At 46.7% G+C, this 22,150-nt stretch overlaps 1 protein-coding gene across 2 annotated transcripts in view; it reads right to left on the bottom strand.

The window, feature by feature from the left end:
- The window catches only part of LOC126537086 (cytochrome P450 2A7-like), a 65,750-nt gene that overhangs the window by 24,814 nt on the left and 18,786 nt on the right, over window positions 1-22,150 (bottom strand). The window contains exons 2-6 of one of the 2 annotated variants that reach the window (XM_050184230.3): window positions 11,023-11,277; window positions 8,748-8,872; window positions 7,487-7,593; window positions 4,735-5,039; window positions 195-310 (exon numbers count right to left, since the gene is read on the bottom strand). In XM_050184230.3, the coding sequence (XP_050040187.2) occupies window positions 195-310; window positions 4,735-5,039; window positions 7,487-7,593; window positions 8,748-8,872; window positions 11,023-11,240 (871 nt within the window). In that variant the 5' untranslated portion in view covers window positions 11,241-11,277. The remainder of the gene's footprint in view (window positions 1-194; window positions 311-4,734; window positions 5,040-7,486; window positions 7,594-8,747; window positions 8,873-11,022; window positions 11,278-22,150) is intronic. The other variant, XM_055073698.2, reaches the window with a different exon arrangement.

Here is a 22,150-nt window from a genome sequence, read left to right as displayed (position 1 = left end):
TGATAGTGCACGCACTCGATACTCTGTTGAAGAAAAAAAAATAGAATGTATTTTTAGGTTGCATCTCTCCTTTTAATTTCAAGTGTAGACAAAATGGGTTGAGGGGCGCCGCCAGCTCGACAGCAGCGCTAGCGGTGGGAAAAGATTTGGCACAGAGCACAGGAGAGCGCCTCCACCTTCTACTGGCGACTCACGTTGAAAGTTGGGATTCTGCTCCTTCTCATGTTCTTTGATCTTCTTCAGGTAGCCATCGATGAAGTCGCGGTTAAAATGCTCGTCGATTGTGGCCTTGTGGTCTTCCACTTGTCCTCTGAAATAATATGCGTAAATTTCCAAATCGCTCTGAAGCATGGCTGAATCCCGTAAATTAAACCTGCACAATTTGCACTCAGCGCAAGTTTGCGATGAGTAGAACAGAAAAATGCGAAAGGAATAAAAAAATTCATATGCGCCAAAACACAGTGAGTACGCAACTAAAGTGTAGAATATAAAGCGCTTTGAACGGTTAATACAGATAAACGTAAGATGAATCAATACCACTGCGCCATGCTGCACACAAAATATTCAGCAACAGAAAAGCGAGAAGAAACAAAAAGTATTTCTGATGGCTATCATTTTTTGTAACGACCTGTATGAAATGAAATGAGCTTCTTTCGTACGTCACACATTGTGCGCCAAGAAAACGGAATGATGAAACAACGTTTCATTTTATAGTAGGTTCATTTTAGAGCGCAGATCTTAGGCGGCCCTTCCATGGGTTGAGCGTCACCGTCGGGGTGAACGCGCGAACGCGCTCGTGCCACTGCTCGCGCGTTCGTCGTCGTCTTCTTCCACAGCTGACTCCGATGGCGCTCATCATGACAATGTTCCCATGCTGCCAAACGCGCTCGTGACATTGCTCGCGCCTTCGTCGTCATCTTCTATCTCTGCTGGCTCCTATGCCACTAATAATGCCAACGTTCCCATACTGGTAAAGTCGCTCGTTCCGTAGCCCGCGCCTTCGTCATCGTCTTCTTACACAGCTGGCTCCGATGTCGCTCATCGTGCCAACGTTCCATACTGTCATACTGCCAAACGCGCTCGTGCCATTGCTCGCGCCTTCGTCGTCATCTTCTTGCGCGGCCGGCTCCGATTCCTCTCATCATGCCTTCTTTCCCATACTGGTAAAAGCGCTCGTTCCGTTGCTCGCGCCTTCGTCATCGTCTTCTTACACAGCCGGCTCCGATGTCACTCATCATGCCAACGTTGGATACTGCCATACTGCCAAACGCGCTCGTGCCATTGCTCGCGCCTTCGTCGTGGTCTTCTTGCACGGCTGGCTCCGATGCCACTCATCATGCCAACGTTTCCATAGTGCGTGGCTAGTGCCATTGTGTCGCGCCTTCTTCGTCAACTTCTTGCACAGCCGGCTCCGAGACAGCTCATCGTGCCGACGCTCCCATACTGCCAAACACCCTCGTGCCATAGGTCACGCCTTCATCGTCATCTTCTTGAGCAGCTGGCTCCGATGCCGCTCATCATGCCAACGTTCCCATACTGCCAAACCCGCTTAGGCATTGTGTCACGCCTTCGTCGTCATCTTCTAGCACAGCTGCCTCCGATGCCGCTCATCATGCCAACGTTTCCATAGTGCGTGCTAGTGCCATTCTGTCACGCCTTCTTCGTCATCTTCTTGCACAGCCGGCTCTGAGGCAGCCCATCATGCCGACGCTCCCATACTACCAAACACCCCCGTGCCATAGCTCACGCCTTCATCGTCATCTTCTTGCGCAGCTGGCTCCGATGCCGCTCATCATGCCAACGTTTCCATACTGACAAAGGCGCTCGTTCCATTGCTCACGCCTTAGTCGTCGTCTTCTTGCACAGCTGACTCCAATGCCGTTCATCGTGCCAACGTTCCAATACTGCCAAAGGCAATCGTGCCATTGGTCACGCAATTCGTCATTTTCTTGCCCAGCTGGCTCCGACGCCGCTTATCATGCCAGTGTTCCCATACTACTCCTCATTCTGCGAAAGCGCTGACGGCACTGGCCGACTGCCAGTCGGTGAGGTAATTTCGGTCTCCGTTTCTTCGCCTCAATATATGCCGAAATGAAAACACATATAAAGCTGCGCTCAAATTTCTCAATTAGGAGTATCGTGATCGTCGGACATTTTTTGTTGTTGTTTTAGGTGGCTGTTTTATGTTCTTCTTTATCCCTTTTTTTTCTATCTCTGTACTTAAATTGACCTCAAAATAGCTTTTTGACTTTTCTTCATTCACCTGGGACACGTTGGGATTCGATGTCATAGCGCGTTTTACTGCTAGAGTAAACGAAGAGGAATTAATTACGAGATGAAGGGCTAAAATATGACAAAGGCTCTGATTGAAGGAAACACTACAAGAAAAACTGATTTATTGTTTGCCCTCTTTGAGATGGAAGCCAGGAAAGTTCAGGAGCAAAAAGAACTCCGTAGTAATTTCACCCAGACACGTGGAACCATAATTACTGCAATCTCCGTTCGTATATGTAAGCAGAAACCTCAGCACTACCTCTGGCATTTCCTTAATTATCGAGCACGGTCATAGGGCGCACGAAGGCGCTTGTATAGAAATACACCAGACATTTATTTAAGTTTTCTCTTTTAAGCAAGACGCAGTGCACGTGAATTGAGGTGACAAAGAGAAATTGCCATCAGAAATAAATATTGGTGCTTTCGCTGATTATGAGGTCAGAAAGCGTGAACTATAGGAAGAGGTACTGATCGGCAGGATAACAGAGAGAGTGTGGTCGTCGTTCGGTGCCAACTGTGGAAACTATCAGCCAGGGAAAAGAAAAAAAAAAGGAGCGTAAAGGAAGGGAGCAACTCAGGCGAAGGAGCCCGTTGAGTGGAGGCCGTAAGTTGCCTTGCGTCAGTGAGCTTTTCTGTCGGGGCTTATCTTCGCACACGTTCATGTAAATGGCATCGAAAGAGCGCGGTTAAATTACTTAAACGTACCGAATCGTAATTATCAATCAAGACTAAACAGTGCGAAAAGTAATATTTTATGCTGTGCTACGTTGTGGAATATATAACTATTAAAAGACAAGGGCGAACACACAGGTGGTCGTCTCTCCTTTCTGTCTATGTCTGTTTTGTTTCTGCCTGTCATCTAATAAAGTGAAAAAGAGAACGGACGAAGATCTAGAAAATACTTTGTCTACATCATCTGACTATTGTTTTCTATTTTGTTTACGCTTCGACGTAGACTTCATCTTAGCATTGTCTTCTTCTTTTACGCTGTGACGTAGACATAATTATTCAATTTAATTACTTTCAACTTTTTAAACAAGCTCCCTGAAACGAATAACTGGTAAAAATCTGAGTGAACAGTTCGACGAGACCCATAATTCTTCATTATCTGGGGATTCACAAGGCAGAAAGTAATGCAACGACAATACAGGCATATGGAGCAGAAGTAAAGGAAAGAAGGTCAATCATGCGTCAAAGCTAAAAAGGCATAGGTGAACCATTATGATAGTTCAGAGGTTTTGATGATTAAGCGTTGGTTGTATCTTTCTAGTCTGTCTCTTTCTCATGTTATGTAGTCACTCACTTCATATCTTATTCGTATTGTATTTCACGGGCATTTACGCCTACCTTGTTTTCTTTTACGTCGACCTTTGGTTGACCCTCTCTTATTTTTTTTTCACAAAGAGGCCAGGTGAGCCCATCCCGGAGATAGTGCAGTTTATAGTTCAATGTGGGTATTGTTCTACTAAATTGGTACTAATGAAGCCCCTACCATAATTTTAGCTACTCTGTAACTCATTCACGCTTCTTGTCTCGCAGTGACCGAAATTTTGACACCTTTTGCGACTCAGAAACATTCCCTGAAAGGCGTCCCAGCGCGTGAGCAGTCACGCGATGGGAGATGCGCGCCGCATAGCGTCGATAGGTGGAGTTGCACTGATGTTATATTCCACCACGTGTCACTACATGTAGCATTTGCATCGTATCGTGCCACGTGTCATGGGATGTGACATGTGGGCCGCCTCGTAGTCTCGATACCTGTTCTCACTCTACGGTACGCGTTATTGCGCCTCCTCTCAAGGTACGAATCGCAGAGCTACACACGCAGCTGCGACCCGGCAACGTCGGGCACAGCAGACAGCTGTGAAGAGAGCAGCACAAGTCGCAGCTCACCATCGACGCTTGGCGGACAGTTCAGTTCTTTCTCGTGACGACAAGTGTGTTTGAGTAAATGTGTGCCGACTGAAACACTTCTTTCCGAATACTCTGTATTTGCGGTTACCGTCCTCAAGCAGTTTACGACGGTCTCCCATGAGGCCGCTTCTCCAGCTTACGCTGTGACTGTGTTGCATGTGCCGTGCAGGCCCACGGCTTTCTTTTTTTGTCTATGATAAATAAGAAACGCCCACCTCGTCTGAAGCGGCGCTGTAACGAAAAATGCACAATTCGTGCAAATTCGTGGTGGCGCCGTTTCTCATTGTTAGGGCAAAACACGGCGCGCACCTTCTTTTGCCGTTTGATTGGGAGGTGACGCCGCTGTTTCTTTCATGCAAGTTCCCCGTTAAAGGATATCGGTAGGTAAAAAGTATTCTTAAAAGTAACAGGTAAAAAGCAACATGCGCGTTAGCGACTTTATCCAAAGATGAATATGATGAAATTGACTTTACTAAAAAAAATAGAACCGGCGAGTTTGTGCATCAAAGGAGGAATTAGAACTTGAAAGTGAACGAAACAATACACCTTGTGTATTCGATGAACTCTAAGAGCTTGGATTTGATGACGGTGCGCCGCGTTGAAGGCAGCCAAGTGATGACGTTGCGCACAAATGGGGGCAGAAATTCGACCAACGTGCCAGCGCGGATTGCCTTGAACAGCTCGCTGAGCAGCTCGTCCAGGTACCGGCGGCGCGGGTGTTCAAATGGGTACCGGCTGCCGTACACCAGCGCCGCGATGTTGTTCGAGGTGCTCGGGAAGATGTACTCCTGGATTGCAAGGGGCGCTCCCTTGGCTTCGGCGATCTTCTCCACCAGGCACTGGCACTCTTCCTGCAGTGCACGACGGTAGTCGAAAAAAAAAGAAGAAGAAAAGTAAGGGAAGAAAAACGAAACAAAGCAATTACAGCAGGGACAATCATCGACGGTTATCTAAGTCAGTGCTAAGCAGTTCTTCCCCTGCACGAGGCGCAAAGCCCGAACAAACTAACGTCCTTCCGGCGAAACTCTCGCTCGAGGACCACCGCATTCGTGGGCCGCGACACCCTGATGACGTACGATCGGAAGCGGGGGTGGTCGCAGACACTACGCGCCGCGCCGAATTCGTCATCAACAAACTGCTCTTTGAAAGTACGCGCCTACGGCTTGCAAGTGGCGGTCCTCCAGTCGGCGCCGCTTGGTCTTGGCGGCCTGTTCGGCGAACGCTCGCTTGGCGTGCCGCTGTACTTTGGCCGCGCGTTGCTTCTCTTCTTGCCCGCGCTCCGCGATCGCTCGTATCGCTTCGACCTCTCACATCCGGTTAGGCAAGGAAATGCTTCGCATTTAAATATTGTGCAGAAACTCCACTGGAGTTGTCTAAGTATGCGTAAGCATACCCCAAAATCTCAGTTGGCCCAACTGCATATTTCAATTTGGCCAACCCCAAATTTTAAGCTGACTCACCCGCAAATTTCAAGTAGCCCGAATCCCAAATTTCAGTTGGCACACGCCCAAACTTCAATTTGGCCTACCGTGGCTACGGTGTTGGGCTGCGAAGCACGATGTCGCGGGATCAAATCCCGCCCACGGCGGCCGCATTTCGATGAGGGCGAAATGCGAAAACAGCCTTGTTCTTAGATTTAGGTGCCCGTTGAAGAGCCCCGCGTGGTTCAAATTATGCCGGAGTCGCGTAATACGGCGTGCCCCATAGTTATATCGTGGTTTAGCAGGTAAAACCCGATAATTTAATTAAGTTGACCCAACCTGCATTTTAGGTTGGCCCGCTCCAAATGTCAAGTTGACCCATCCAGTTAGCCTACCTACAAATTTAAGTTGGCCCACCCCTACTATATGCTAGCATTGGCTATATGGATACATAGGGTAGATACATATATATACATAGGGCCTATGTATCCATATGGTGTATTCTGTCTGATTAACCTTTTTTAACGCGATAGCGTGGGGGGCCCCATCTCACAGAAAATCCGACATCGGCGCCGGCGTCCGCGGCCAAGAAAATCTTTTCGAATCACGCATAGTCTACGCGGCCATAAAGTTGTTCTTCTATCACTAAAGTTGCTCATACTTTGATTATGTCATTTACAATGTTATTTCTCGAAATCTGCAGAAGGCAGCCTACAAACAAAACGTCATGAAACAAAACACCGATAGCGAATGCCTTTTATGTTAAACCTTCTCAGACAGAAATATCCAAAGTGCACAACAATAACAGATTATGGGCGCACGCAAGATGCCACATTTCTACCAGAAAGCTCGCCTTCGTGCGTAAATTTTGCCGCCAGAGTTTATCTTTTTGGTTTCAATTGTTCCTTATGACTTAGAAAGCTACCAGTCATCTACATTTACAGTGTTATAACAATTGTATGTCTTCGGAAATTGCGTATTTTTTGCAGATACAAGGCATTACACTTTTCGTGTGACAGACAGAGTTTGCTGGGGTACTCGCCAAAGAATGTTTACGCATGAAAACGGTCCTGTGTTGCAGCACACTGCCTTGGCTTAAGAACGGGACAGACAGGAGGCAAGACAACGTATGACGGACCATGGATGACTGCATTTCGCTAGTCATCCAACGCTAGTCAGCCACATAGATCGTGGCTGACTGGCAAATTGCAGAGCTGGTCAGCCATATGTAATCTTTACCTGTAGTCGTCTATCGAAAGTCAACCACTTTCCCTGTGTTTTCTAACGCTATCCAGTCGCCGGGCTTGCTGCGTCTTGCCCTAGTGGCCTGGGCCTGGTCAGCCATGTGCCATATTGCGCTCTCCGTTCAGGGCTAGTCGGCAACACAGCTGAAGCTAGCGAGCCATACGTCGTTTCCAATAGTCGCCCCCCCCCCCCCCCCCCCATATTGTTACTGCTACAATAAATCTTTGCTTTGGGCTAGTTGGTTCATTCTTTAAGTATAAAAAGGGGAACACGAAGGGGCCCGTAAACAGGACGGACGCGGACTCCCAACTATTCTTCGGAAAGACAAAACGGGCACAATACCTATATACGTCTGTGAGACAGGTGCCACCCATGTTTCCGTAAAGGTGGAGGAAAACCTAATCTCAATATGTCATAGCTAAATTCCTTTCCGCAGTACCCATTGCCTCGCCAAGTGAGACGGGGCAGTAACGCGCAACTTATGCACATTGCCATGCTCTATCACCAGCTGCTATACGCATCGGGGCCGCGTGTAATTCCAAAGTTCGTTTTGCCATGACGATGTAGTTAACACTGAAGACTGCAAATACATTGCTACGCGAATAACTCATTTGAAGATGCTCGGTGCTTGCCTTGACGTGTTCCTCCATGGAGGTCTTGCCGAATCCCAGATCGCGCAAGACATGTAAGCAGAACCTTCTGTTGTCCACCCAGGTATCGCCATTCAGCGTCGCCACACCTGGTCAAAAAGATCACCATACACAACATAAAATTTTTTGTTCTCTTGCGTAACGTACTGCTGGTGTTAGGACAAGAATTCCTGCATTCAAGCCTGTTTTACTGAGGTCGCAATAAAGTTGGTATGGTCGTAAGCTTGGCTCTTCCGCTTACAAGGCGAGTTCTCGTGACTACCGGAAACTCTGTCATGTGTTTGTCGTACCATAGGGAATCCTAGGGTGATGCTTCTTCAACAGAGGCTGAATTTAGGGGGCATACTGTAAAAAGGTGTGGAAGGAGATACTTAAGCAAAAGATTAGGCACAGCACATCCCCGATATGTCTGTCCATATAAGCAATTAAAAAAAAGCTTTCTTAATTTTAGACAAAAATTAATGGAAACGGTGTCCGGCTCTTTTCGCGCCATCGAAGAGCGCAGTTTGATTGTTGGAATACCAACTGCAGCCATAATGAGTAGCAGTGGCTCTCGCTTTCATTTTGTGCCACAACGCGCCAGCTCGGTGCTGCCAGTGCCCATCGGTGGCGCAAGAAGCGCCGGCAGCCATGCGCATCCAGTATCGTGTTTCGATCGCCGAGCACTGTACAGTGTGCATAGCGGGTCTCTTTATTTACATATTAAGACCTGTCTCTGTGTGGGGTCATTTCTTTCGTTCTTGTTCTGCAGCTGTCTGAATCTTCTGAAGGGGTGCCATTTACGACTGAGAGGAAGGGTCTTCTGCAGCCTTGTTTGTATGCGTCTTATGATGTCAATAGCGTCTTCCGCATTGCAGTGTTGCACAAAGCACGTATTCTCAGTTATTTAGTATATGCGACTGATCTTGTTACTGTAGAAAGACCCCGCGCTGCCAATTGCTGACAATTTTTCGCGCCTGCATATCGCTTGTTGTCAAAGGCATGTCTCACGAATCACGTGTTTACTATGAGCAAATGTAGCGCAACTCCTTCAATGGAATGCCCCAGTAGACCGGAGCTGATTGGAGATTCATGAGAGTTAAGGGTACGAAAGGGTGCGTGATGTGTGGACCGAATGAAGTGCGTTTGCAGCAAGTCGATAGCTGCATGAAATGGTTGTAAACTGACACTGGGCTAAATGCAAGAACGCAAGAAAGCTTCGATTTGAAGCGAGGATAATAAGGCAAGGTGGCGCCACTCTTACCTCCATATATTTCTCCCCTGAAAAGCCAGTTCTGCGGACGGTACAGGACCTCCTTTTTCGTGAGAAACTTTTTTATTGACGGGAAGTCGTTCAGTATGACCATGTTTGCCGAACCGGTGCTTATTCTGCAAGAAGGCAAAGACGGTGCTCTTGACAGCAATACAAATTTATATCGCCAGATTTACGAATTATCAACGAAGGATGAACCCGTTGCATTCTTTGCCCGAAGATTCATGATGCTAGGCGTGTATAGACGTGACTTTCTGTGTATTTAACCTGGCAACTTCAACAGAAGGTTCTGGGCTTAGCACTAACATGATTTCGCTCAAATCTCGCAGCATGTTTTCTTCTTGCGCAAGTTCGTCAACGTGTGCACTGAAGCGGTGCCCAAAAGCATGCATGTCAGTGACACCATTTGTTAAAGAGACAAAAACATGCTAATCGGCAAGCCTATTTCAGTAGCAATTTTATGCACAGAACCTTAGGTTTTCCTTTTTTTAAGAGCCGCTACTCCTTAACGACACCTCTGCTACGTTGTACTTGAGTGATTGTATTCTGTCACCTGTGATTCTGTAACGAGTAGAAAATAATGCAGCAAATGGAAATGAAAGTACACGAAAAGGTAACTTGCTGCCGATGGGAGCTGAACCAACAACCTCCGCATTACGCGTGCGTTCTTGTACCAATTATGCTACTGCGACGGCTGACAATTCGTCCACTGATTCGGGTAGTTTGTGCCCGCATCCACAAAAACACATCCGCGAGAAAAAAGCGGCGTCCAGATACTGAAGACAAATGTTTCGAATGTCACTACGCTAAGGATGCATTTGTCACTATAGCGAGATACATCATGCTCTTTAGAGCTATATTTGACAACGTCGAGGGCAATGTCTGCTGCATCTGACGTGGAATGACCCAGCAGTGATCAGACGGTCAAAAACGACCGAAAAAAAAAAAAAATAAAAACGATACGCATTCTACAGCCTCCTAGATTTTTAATATCCCGTGATTGCCGACGGCACGGCATTTCAGTACCTCATAACGCCGAGAAGCAACAAGCTCGGCAACATTGCGTACAAGCATCGTTTGCGACGCTAGTCCCTTTGGAGCGCACACGCCCTCCTTTTCTTATCTCTGGGGCCTCACGATTCACGGTCAGGCAATTGACATCAGGTGCTGATAAATTACCTACATTTTTTTTAATCTTAGCTCTATGGCGAATGCGCGTATCCACACTATACGAAAGTGTAAGCGCATCGCAGATGACACATCTTAGGCATGCATGTATTCTACTTTACGCCGTTTTTTTTTTTTTTGTAAACAGGGCTGGGCAGATAACTCTCGCAGGGCGTGTATCCTGCGAGAGTTATCCTCCTGAAGTGAACAGCGTATAGCAGACGATGCTCGAGATATAGTAAGCTCTGCGCGTGTGCGCGCGAAATCGTTGATCCCGCCACTCCTCTTAGCAGGAGTAGGCTGACATGCTGTGTGGTCGACGCTTACTCGATATTATTAAACATGTCGTAGTTTCACCTGGAAAGCGAAGTATCTATTGTGATAGCAATTTATTACAGATCTATACGAAGTGAAGATGGTAGCTTTATATCGGCGTATAAGCTCGTAAACACTCGCTTACTAACTAAACTAACAAGCATCATGTCACGCGCGCACGGGATAACATGAGCACATCTCACTCGATGACTGCGGACCCTCACTGTCAAAACGCAGGTGAGAGGAAGAGCAACAGCAGCAGCCAGGAAATTGACCTTCATGCTGCCTGTTCCTTCAACGTGAACAAATCGGCGATAATACAGCGCGCACGAAGCCATCAGCCTTCTGCGCTCCTAGACTCGGTACGCATCGCAGATCGCTTTGAAGATTGGGCCCTCGTGGTTGCGGCTGAGCCGCCGCCAGAGTAGAGCGACCTCTACCCCTCCCCTCGACGTCTTGCGCACGATTAAAGACCCCGCGCTTCCTCCCCGCCCTCCTATCGTGTGCGCGCGAGGACGAGCCCCCATCTACCTCGGCTTGCCCTGGTACGCGTTCACTCGCAACCACCGCATGTGGTGCGCGGTGGTGATATTATCGCGGTTGGACTTTATACGCAGCATCATGGCTACGGTGAAGGCGACGCGGACAACGACGGCGGAAATGCGCTTGAAGGGGGGCATATATAGTTACTATCCCAATAAAATATATGAGGCTGCACATGCGATACTATAATGGAGGGCTGTCGACGCAAAGTAGCCTTTTTAAGGAAGTGACGCGAGCGCACCTGTAAACGGGTCCGTACTGCTTGGCCCACTTCATCGCCTGGTTGCAGTGGAAGTCCTTCCGCGTGAACTGCACGTGGCCCACGAGTGGTCGACCGGGCGGACCTGGTGGCAGACGTGTGCCACGTGGCATGCTCCTGCCGCGTAGCCAACTCCGCATGACCAGGTAAAGCAGAGACGCCGCCAGCAGGCTGCCCATCAGCGTTAGCCAGTCCATCATTGTCGTGCGTTCACGAGCTTTGGCTCTGCGATGTAAGCTTAAGACTTGATATTACCGTATCCGTCACAAAACGGAAATAGAGAGGAAGAAAGAAATAATAAAGTAAGGGCAGGGTGTTCAACCAGACGCACGTTCGTTTGGCAGCCGTGCACTCGGTAAAGGGGGAGAGTTTACACACGACGATCTTGACTCGATTGGACACTAAGCCGCGTGGCGGCGATGTGCTTGTTAAGAGTGGTCTAGTTCAAAGAGAGAGGTACTGTAATGAAAACTGGAGAGGTTTGCCTGGCGTCACGTAGAGCATGTCACACCAGGTGGTTGCGACGATAAATGAAATGATATACACAGGGCATGTGACATTTAACAGTGCATGTAGATGTATAGAGGCCTAGGACGCATCGCTGTTTCTAGACATAATATACAGCTCCGGAAGTGAGCCCAGTTCGTTTGTTTTTCGTTCATTCTGTTGATCCCATTTTATCAGTACATGATAGCAAAAAGTATGTGGACGTAGTTGACCTTACTTCTTTTTTCTTTCATTGTGGTTTTAAGCCTTTCCGTGAAGTCATTCGACTCATTCATAGATTACTCAATAAATAACTAAATAAATAAGTTAAAATATCTCGGGAGAATCCATCTCACCATGACTGTTGAGGTTAATGTAGTTAGCTTTTCAACACATATATACAATTACCAGGAAAGGGAAAGCGAGGAGCAGGCAGGCAACTGCCACCGGAAGGGGCTCCACGCCTGCCTACTTTCCAAAAGGGAGGTGACAGCAACACAGAAATGGAAGATAGGAAGGAGAGGAGGAAAGAGGAAAGGAAGAGCGACAGGACAAATCGAAAGAATAAAGTAGAACAAAGTACAGATCACACACAGTAGGGCCGGTCACTGAAGGTCACGCTACTACAGAATGTTGAATAGAATAGTTTCGGCGCTACAAACATGAACCTAAGTTAGTTAACTTTAAAACGTAGAAGCAATGTAGAAGCACTCATTATTACTGAAGACACCTTTATTTAGATTTGATACCTTCTGAAGCTACAAAGAAGACTTCCCTGAATGTGGCCTCTCAAACGCAGCAAGTTCTCTCCCGCTGTCACTGCAGAATTCGTTTTCAGCATATATGACTTTGAATGAACTACGGCATGATTGGATAATCTTTTTCAGGCGCAAAACTAATATTAATTTTGTTGTGAACGGCCGTTCACCCCGCGATGACCCTCGGTCACGGCTCATACGATTATGGGGGACTGGCAGACGGCCTCGTCAAGATGGTTCTCGACACGGATGAATTATGACCAGCGCGAGAATACCTCGTTCATGAGAGGTTTCAGCAATTAGCAATAATACGGCTGTCAGCTGTCAGCAGCACAAACTGGCGTGTCCAAGCCAGAGACGCGCTCAGTGCAATGATCCGGCCATCACCTCTCAGAGTACGATCGGCGTCAGCGAAAAGGACAACCTAGCTCCCGATTGGTGGGACCTGATGTCAGCGGCCTCCTGACACCGGATTTGTGAGGCCTGGTGTTAATTGCCCCCTGGCACTGGATTGCGGGAAGTGACTAAACAATGCTCACGCAAGGCACAAAAGGAGCTACGGCTGGCGGGAGTGATCAGCGACTACCACTTCATCATCAACTTTTCTGTATTACTTTGCATTTTCTTGTACGTATGTAAATATATACGGGTTTGTCTAACGTCCTGAATATCGAACCCAGCCTCACGTTCACTCACTCCTCCACGGGGAAAGAGGATCTCACGTCTTCGAACCCCGAGTTGCAACAGTTTTCACGTAGAAGAGCACGTGTCTTCATTTTTATCAGTAAATTGCTACCACGCGACGCGGCTCACGTGCCAAGTTTCTCAAACCGTTGGCTTGCAAAATGAAGTTTTAACCTTTTTCCCACCAAGGGCCGGGCAGACTCGTCGTTGAAATATGTAACGCTCCTACACCGATGACATGCTGGCTTCGTCGGAAGTAAAACCAGGCCCTGCACACTCTCATGTTCCAGCGTTTGCCACGGAGGATGAAAATCAATCGCAGTGCGTTACAGCCTGAAGCGCGTAAGTGGAGCGACTGTACTTTGGTCGGACACCTTAATTCGTACATTTATATGCGTTCGATTAAATGTTCGATTGGATTAAATATGTGATCTATAGACGTACATCACTGTATGAAAGAGAGTGAGAGAGAGAAATGCAAATGAGAGAAAGGCAGGGAGGTTAACCAGAGTTAAAGCCTCCGGTTTCCTACCCTGCACTAGGGGAAGGGAAGGGGGAAGTAAACACGAAAAGATAACCGACATATAGTTACGATGTCATTTCTACAAAAAAATTTGGCCATCACTTTTATGTGACTTCTGTTATTAAAGTCCGTGCTTTATTACTTGAATAAAGGTTTTAAGACATCCTAACCTCCTTGTCTTCTACTTCTCTCTTTCCTTCCCTTCTTTCCCTAAGGTTTAAGGCCTTTAGTGTAATGGTGAATATTTCGAAATAAATAAAGGATGTTCCTCATTGAAGGATGAACTAAAGACACTAAAAGAAAACCCAAAAAGAAGACAGTAGGAGATGTAAGATCGCGTCGCCGAAGTACTGGTCCAGCGACTAGAAAAGTAGCGCGTTCGAAGAATGTCCAAGGCACAAAGCATCGAAAAGCAAGAGAGGCGGACCTTCTACCCCTCGGAGTCATCGTGGCCAGCGCTGCCAACACTGCAAACACAGTACCTGAACCGGTCTTAGCCAACGATGATGTGCAACTTGTCAATCTTCTGAAGATGCTTGTCAACATCATCAAATGTCTAATCGCAGGTCGCCAGACACCAGCAGCGTTAGCAGCAGAGAAACTGTTGGAGGCCCCCGCTCCAGACCTTGACGGCCTTCACTAGACGTTTTACCGGCAACAATCTTAACAGTTGTCAGCAGCCTCATCCCTTTGTGCTGCAGTGAAATGTCAGGCCGCTGCGACAGCGGCACGTTGATCTCATCGCTATGAAGACTCCACCACATGTGATAGTGCTTTAGGAAACTAACGTAAGGGACATTGAAAATCGACTGCCAGGCTTCGTGGGTGTCCACAGTAACACTCGATGCGCTGAACTTGTGGCTCTTTCCAGTGTGTGGATGTTGTTCACACTTGGTGCTGACATGGATTTCGTGGTTCTTGACACAGACAACATCTGCAATGATGAATTTTAGTGTACAGGTGTTACTGTAAGTCTCAAGGGTGCGACTACGACGGCGGCAAGCATTTACAACCGGCCCTCACGTTCTTCAGATACCTCACTGCTTGAGTGCATAATGTCTCTGTGTGGTGAATCGTTTGTGTTATGCGGAGATTTTAATACCCTCCATCCGCGATAGTGAAGCCTTCCCCAAGACAATCGTGGGGCAGAAATTAACGAGATGATTATCAAAAATGGTCTGCAAATACTAAATGACGGTTCACCTACATTTCCAGGTAGAGGAAAGGAGCATTCCACTATAGACCTTACAATATCAACGAGAGTGTGTGCTTAGCCTGGTCATGCGAAGCTTAATTGTGGGGCTCAGATCATCTACCCATTTGGTAAACACCAACACATACTGCGGGCTGCTGGACTGCCGTCTGTACAGTGATAAATTGGGACAAGTTCCGTCAACTGATCTCAAAAGCACAATTTGCACCTGTACCAAGACAGTCTGTTCAAACTGATGAGTAAGTGTTTACGAGAAGCTACAGTACAATGACGACTGACTACCAGCAAACCAAACCCCGATCTTTTGGGGCACTGCGCATGTCGGCGCCGCGCTTATATGCGGGCACAGGGCTCTAAGCGACTCACCGACTGGCCCATGTATAATCGCCTTGATGTAACCATACGGTGGCATACAAAACAGCTTCGTCGCGAGAACTGGGCAAGCCTTATGTAGTTCGCTGCCTACTGGAAATTGTCTTGAGAGTGTATGGCGCCTACTAAAGGCTCTCCGCACTCCCGAAATCTGCAAGAATCTTACGGCTGTATTCTGCATTGCGAATAATAATAATAATAATAATAATAATAATAATAATAATAATAATAATAATAATAATAATAATAATAATTATTATTATTATTATTTAGTTTATTCACTTCGATTCATACAGCGTGTTGCAGCCTGCACAAACGTTGCCGCTTGTGTGCTGAGCTGGGCAAGCCAGGTTAAGCACATGGAACAACAGCGAATAAATCATAGTTGTAAAGAAGAGAAAATAAAGTCAACCGAATACTCAGCAACTGCTTTTGCGACGTAAGGACAAACAAACAAACAAGAACCAACAGAACAAATGATAGAAAATTTTCCACCGTGCACACTTTCGTACACGAAATGAAAACAGTAAGAACATGGCAAACAGTAAGTTACCTCAATCTATATTATTGTTCAACCAAGGTCGAACGAACTTCTTAAGGTCTTTTAATCCGATAATGCTCTGGAGGGTTCGTATTTTATTAAAGTAATAAGGAACATAGTAGGTGCGGGTTCTTTTGCCATAAGTGGTGAAGATGCGGGGTATGACATACTTTTCCGAACAACGGAAAATGTTACCTTTCATGTTACATATTTTATCGCGACAGCGTTAAGGAGCTCGTGTCGCAGAAAAGACCGTGTCGTCGGCGTCGGTGGCGTTGGCCGTGAGCGAAAAATCCCCGAAGGCAATTCACAAATAAAAACAACTTGCAAGATAGGTTGGGTGGAAATCGAACCTGGGTCTCCGGAGTGTGAGACGGAGACGCTACCACTCAGCCATGAGTTCGATCGTTCAAAGTGTGACGAAAACGCCTCTAGTGAATGCGGTGTTGCCTTACAAACTTTCCGTAGAAAGCTATACTGCTGTGTATATAGGTAATTATGAGCGTGTTAATTACAGAAGTCGCAGTTAAACGCGTAACGAAGTACGTTTATGCTACATTTCTTCTGTGCTTTCCGCACAGGCAGAGCCATTTTGCGGCAAACACAGAAGACCCCCTCCTCGCAATGTACGGCGCTGCCCCGACAGGTGGCGCGCCACGCGCGCATTGGGGCTGTGCGAGGACCGGTGCGAGGCGCGTCGCGGCCCGGCTGTCACGTTTGGCTCGCGGAGATCGTTTCCCCCTCCGAGACACCGAGTTCTTCGGTTCGTTCCACTTGCTCAGGCGCACGTTTCGTTGCCGCGCAGAAAGCTGCGTTGCTCGACGCTCACCGCGTGATTGATGGGTGCAAAGTCTGATGCGGGTGGCTCGTAAGTGATCGGTGCGCCGTAGCATTGTCTTACACCCCTTGGCGGGTCGACGGGAACGCTGTCGCGTTCCACTCTTGAAGGCGAAGCTTAAGCGTCCTCGAACTTTTAAAGGAGCTGTGAAAGAAATGCTTGTAAAATCTGTCAAAGATAAATTGCGTGTGTACAGGTACCATGTTCAAATATTCCATACTGTCTCTGGCTGACTCATCATGATAGTTAGATTGGTTGCAATCCTGGGCACTATGCGGCTTAGTGTTTAATTTATATAAAGATGCGGTTCCGTAAATTGTTACTCCGTATCGCAATATAGACTCTCCCACTCCCTTATATACCATTTTTCTAAACGATACATCACAAATAGATCGTAGAGCATATATATATATATATATATATATATATATATATATATATATATAGATAGATAGATATATATATATATATATAAACACAGATTAGGCGTAGGCGTTTGGCTAACTCGGCAATATGTAAGCTCCACGACAGTGTGTCGTCGAATGTTATACCAAGATATTTAAAATTGGATTTAAGTTCCAAAAGTGGACATGAACAGCACGTACAGTTCTTCTCATGAAGGTATATATTTGATAATGTTCTAAACACTTTATATGGGTTATGAAAACAAATGGCCAGCCGCCACAAATTCTAGCGGAGGCCCTTGCAGACTTTTTCGTCTATCCTGTACCAAGTGAAACCACAAATGGCGACCTTTCTTCTTTGACGAGTCAGAGTACTATAACAGCTTCATGCGGTCCAGCCTGCCAGATTGACGAAGCAGATTTCACTCTTGAGGAGCTGCGATACGCGCTCGGCCTCTCTGAACGCCGCACTGTCCCAGGTGAAGATGGTGTGACGTATCAAGCATTGCGGAACATTAAGAAAAGTTTTCATGACCGTATGTTGGACGAGTATATTGAAGTATAGAAAACCGGTGTAATCTCCGCTGAATGGAAATTGTCCGCGCTAATACTAATTTCAAAGCCCAGGCGCTCTTCAAGGCATTACAAGTCCTACCGGCCATTATCCCTAACTTAATGCCATCAAGTTAATGGACTGAATGGCCCTGTTTCGTCTAGATGTCAGGCTAGAGAAGCAGAATTTTTCTCTGACGTCATGAGTGGCTTTAGTCATCGCCATTCAGCTCTGGATAGCGTTTCCTACCGTGTCTCAGCGCTGGAATTTGCTAGAGGAAACAAGCACTCCGCCAACGTGCTCCTCCTAGACATACAGCAAGCTTTCAACTCGCTTTCGCATAAGGTGATTAATTTCGTTCTTGAAATAGCGGCAATTTCGGGTCGTCTGCTCCGTTTTGAGCACAACATTCTATCAGAGCGCCGGATGGAAGCGCGTGCCGGAGGAATAACAGGTCAATCCCGCACTATGAAGCGCGGGATTCACCAGTCATCTGTACTCTCAGGCATGATGTATGTGCCACCAATCCTGAACGTACCGCCTAGTTTGATGGTCCAAATGGAACGAAATCATCGCGTTGCCTTTCTACTAATGCTTGGATTGCCTCGTCAGGCGCAATCTGTTGAATTACTCATTGAAGCGCATCAGTTACCCCTGAGGCTGCAAGCAGATCAGAGAGGTCTACATCATACTGAGTGTCTGCAGCCCACATCGAATGGTCACTCGCTCCTTGATCGTCTTATTCACCGCCTGTTTTCTCACATGGGGGGTGGAGAGAGAGAGATAGACTGAAAGAGAGAGAAAGCATTTGTTTCAACCGTCGAGAAAGCAATGCCGCCATTACTTATGAACATTGCTGCCATTTCTTAATATGCCGATTCAGTAAGGCCTCCGCCTCCGAAGGATATCACCAAATACGTATTCCCTATTTAGCTCACAATTCCTGACATAAAAAAAAGATGTCCGATATACCTGTGTCGGCAGTATTTTTTTGTTTTTGCTCAATCGCACAGGGCAGCGTTTTATGGCCGATTCTGTTTAACACATTACTCGCCGCGCTTCCAAGTATCTTGCCTCGAGACAATAACTTCCCTCTGAGCATAGCTGTCTATGCAAATGACATTGCACTGTGGACAGGCGGCTCTTCGCAACTTGGTCCGCGGCTTTGTGCAAGCGTGGAAAGAGCTCTGAACGCGACTTCGGAGTACTTGTTCAAAATTGGTCGGCACATATCACTTGCTAAGTCGATTGCAATAGCATATCATTATAAATAACGCGGTCGTCGAACAATGAGCCGACTGTACATTGACAAAACGTCGATAAGCGGGGTGCGACAACATCATTATTTTAGCTTAATTGTGTATGATCGCATCTCTTCGCGTGCAGCCGTTAAATTTGTACGGCAGAAATCGCAATCTCTCCTTAAGTATGTGGCCGCCTTAACTGCCAGAGGTGCTGACTGCGACCAAACAACGGCTCTGCAGGTGTATCAGTCATCTGTACTCTCAGGCATGATGTATGTGCCACCAATCCCGAACGTACCGCCTAGTTTGATGGCCCAAATGTAACGAAATCATCGCGTTGCCTTTCTACTAATGCTTGGATTACCTCGTTAGGCGCAATCTGTTGCATTACTCATTGAAGCGCATCAGTTACCCCTGAGGCTGCAAGCGAACCAAAGAGGTTTACATCATACTGAGCGTCTGCAGCCCACATCGAATGGTCACTCGCTCCTTGATCGTCTTATTCACCACCCATTTTCTCACATGGGGTGTGGGGAGGGAGATATAGACTGAAAGAGAGAGAAAACATTTGTTTCAAACGTCGAGAAAAAAATGGCGGCATTATTTATGAACATTGCTGCCATTTCTTAACATGCTGATTAAGTAACGCCTCCGCCTCCGAAGGATATCACCAAATACGTGTTCCCTATTTACCTCACAATCCCTGCATACCAAAAAAACTCTGATATACCTGTTTCGGAAGTATTTCTTTGTTTTGGCTCAGTCGCATATGTTCGAAAAATTTCCAGATTACCTTCAAGTATTCATAGATGCATCCGTACACAGCGATAGTCAAGGTGCCTCTGGAGCTTTTTACTGCCCTTCAACTGAAGTACGACATGTTTCATATACCCCATCGAGCCTCGTCAACAAGTGCGGAGCTAAAAGCGATTAATCTCGTAGTGCAATACGGGCAAGAGGAATTACCCGCCCAGAAGATTACCACCTTTACGGACTCCTTCACTGTCCTTAGCAGGTTACAACGCAGTCAGATTGATTATCCAGTTGTGCGCAGCATAACTGACTCTGCAAAGAAAATTTCATCACGTGGGATAACTGTCGTTGCCCAATGGCTACCTTCATACGAAGGGATCACCGGAATCGATCAACGTAGGAATCACCGGATCACCGCAACTACTCAACCTAAGGGTTGGCTGTGTGAACATGTACGAACGTTTATACAGACAAGGAGATGTAGCCAGTCCATCGTATACGTGTTGCGGTTGCGGCGATACACTTCAGCACCTGATGTTGGAGCGTCCCGCTTTCAGTACGCCGTGCATGTCGCTAGCGAGGGAAGACCACCTCCTAGGCCTACGGTGTACCACGCCCGACGAATGTTTGTACCCGAGTATTGGTTGCACGTCTGGACATGATTAGGCTCATCTCGCTCGCCTTTCTTTATTGGAATGAATCTTAGGAGAGGTTGGCGTCCTTATGATGGCACCGGCTACTCCATGTTACTTAGCAAAGGAAACAAATTTGCGTAAAAAGGGAGAATAATGACACAAAATATGGCACTCATTAGTACACCAGATGAATAAAAATTATGCAGTCTAACAGTACATGAATCGCAAAGTTTTGTGCACGAGTTCAGTACACGATGGAATACATAAAGACAGATATTTTGAATAGCCAAACACACAACACATGTAATTAGACTGCAAGCACAGAACACAATCACACAGTACGTAAAAATCACGATCACCACATAAATCAATCTTTAACCCAGAACAACACCCATATCACTCCTTTATCCTACTAGGATCCCCTGAAACATTATATTTCCCCCAAAAGTTGGTGCCCTCGAAAAACTTTTTCAAAACAATAAGTGCTCTTTTTTGAAGGCGCGCAGTTAGCCATGGACCAAGTATCTTTTTTAGAGTGAATGATCTTCTGTCTAAAAGCAACCAATTTGCTTGCAATACCCTTCGTTGTGGATTGTATGTAGTGCACTTGAGGAGGAGATGATACACATCGTCTAGATGGCCACAAGAACACTGCGGACTAGAGGCAAGTTTTATCCTATATAAGAAGTGTCTCGTAAATGCAGTACCAAGCCGCAGACGATGAACCAATATTTCAAATTTTATGTGTTGTCTTAGATTTTCCGGCATTGATAGGTTTGTACATGGGTCTATAAAGTATAACTCCGAGCTCTTAGATTGCTGGTCAAACCAAGTAGTTTTGCGGAGACGACAGGAAATCTGTCTCAGGATCAGACGGACTTTACTACCCAATAGCGGAAGATTAGTTGTTTCTGCGTTATTGTGCGCCCAATTCGCAGCTGCGTTAGATATCATATTACCTCTCTTGTTGAATTTAGATGAAAGGAAAAGCAATGGTCCAGATCAAATCCCGAGCAGTTTCTCGAAAAGGTACGCAGAACCAGTAACCAAGTTTCTTCATTTAATTTTCTTAAGTCACTCTGTGAGAACCGCCTTCCTGCAGAGTGGAAGGTTGCAAAAATAATTCCCATACCGAAATCAGGTGACACATCTTGCCTGTCTAACCACCGGTTAATTTCTTTAACATGCGCATGCTGAAAAATACTAGAGCACGTAATATTGAAACACTTGACATAAGTCACGAAATCAAATAATTTAATCCATTAAAACCAGCACGGTTTTCTGAACTGTTTATGAACAGTCACCCAACTCGTGGAAACCCTTCACGACTTAACTGAAATATACATTAATGAGCAACTACAGGCGGACATAATCTTTATGGATTCCTGTAAAGCGTTTGATCGTGTTTCCCATCTTAAATCGCTTCACAAACTTAAACGCCTGCTTGGTAACGGCCCTCTTGTTCGTAGGATCAACGACTTTCTGTCAAACCGCTCTCAATACGTAGAAAAATTGTAGGACGCTTAAGCTTCGCCTTCAAGATTGGAACATGATAGCGTTATCGCACCCCGTGCCAAACGTCGCGATATACGCGAGCCAAACAGCCGGGCCGCGACGCGCCATGAAGGCGGACGCGATCATGGGGCGAGTGGCGCGCCACGTGTCGGGGCAGCGCCGTAAATTACGAGGAGAGGGTCTTCTGTGTTTGCCGCAAGATGGCTCTGCGTGTGCGCATAGCGCAGAAGGAATGCAGCGGAAACGTACTTCGCTACTCGTGAAACTGCGACTTCTGTAATTTACATGGTCATAATTACTGATATACACCGCAGTATAACTTTCTAAGACACGTTTCTAAGGCAACACAGCATTCACTAGAGGCGATTTTGTCCCGCTTTGAACGATCGAACTCGTGGCTGAGTGGTAGCGTCTCCGTCTCACATTTCGGAGGCCCAGGTTCGATTCACACCAGCCCATCTTGCAAGATGTTTTTTTATTTATGAAGTGCCTTCTAGTATTTATCCCTCACGGCCAACGCCGCTGACGCCGACACCGACGCCGACGACACCGGCTTTTCTGCGACACGGGCTCCTTAACGCTATCGCGTTA

This window comes from Dermacentor andersoni, chromosome 4, assembly GCF_023375885.2.
Source record: "Dermacentor andersoni chromosome 4, qqDerAnde1_hic_scaffold, whole genome shotgun sequence".
Lineage (NCBI taxonomy): Eukaryota > Metazoa > Arthropoda > Arachnida > Ixodida > Ixodidae > Dermacentor > Dermacentor andersoni.
The sequence above is the reverse complement of the archived record's forward strand: the minus strand, read 5'-3'. Positions and strand labels throughout refer to the sequence as shown.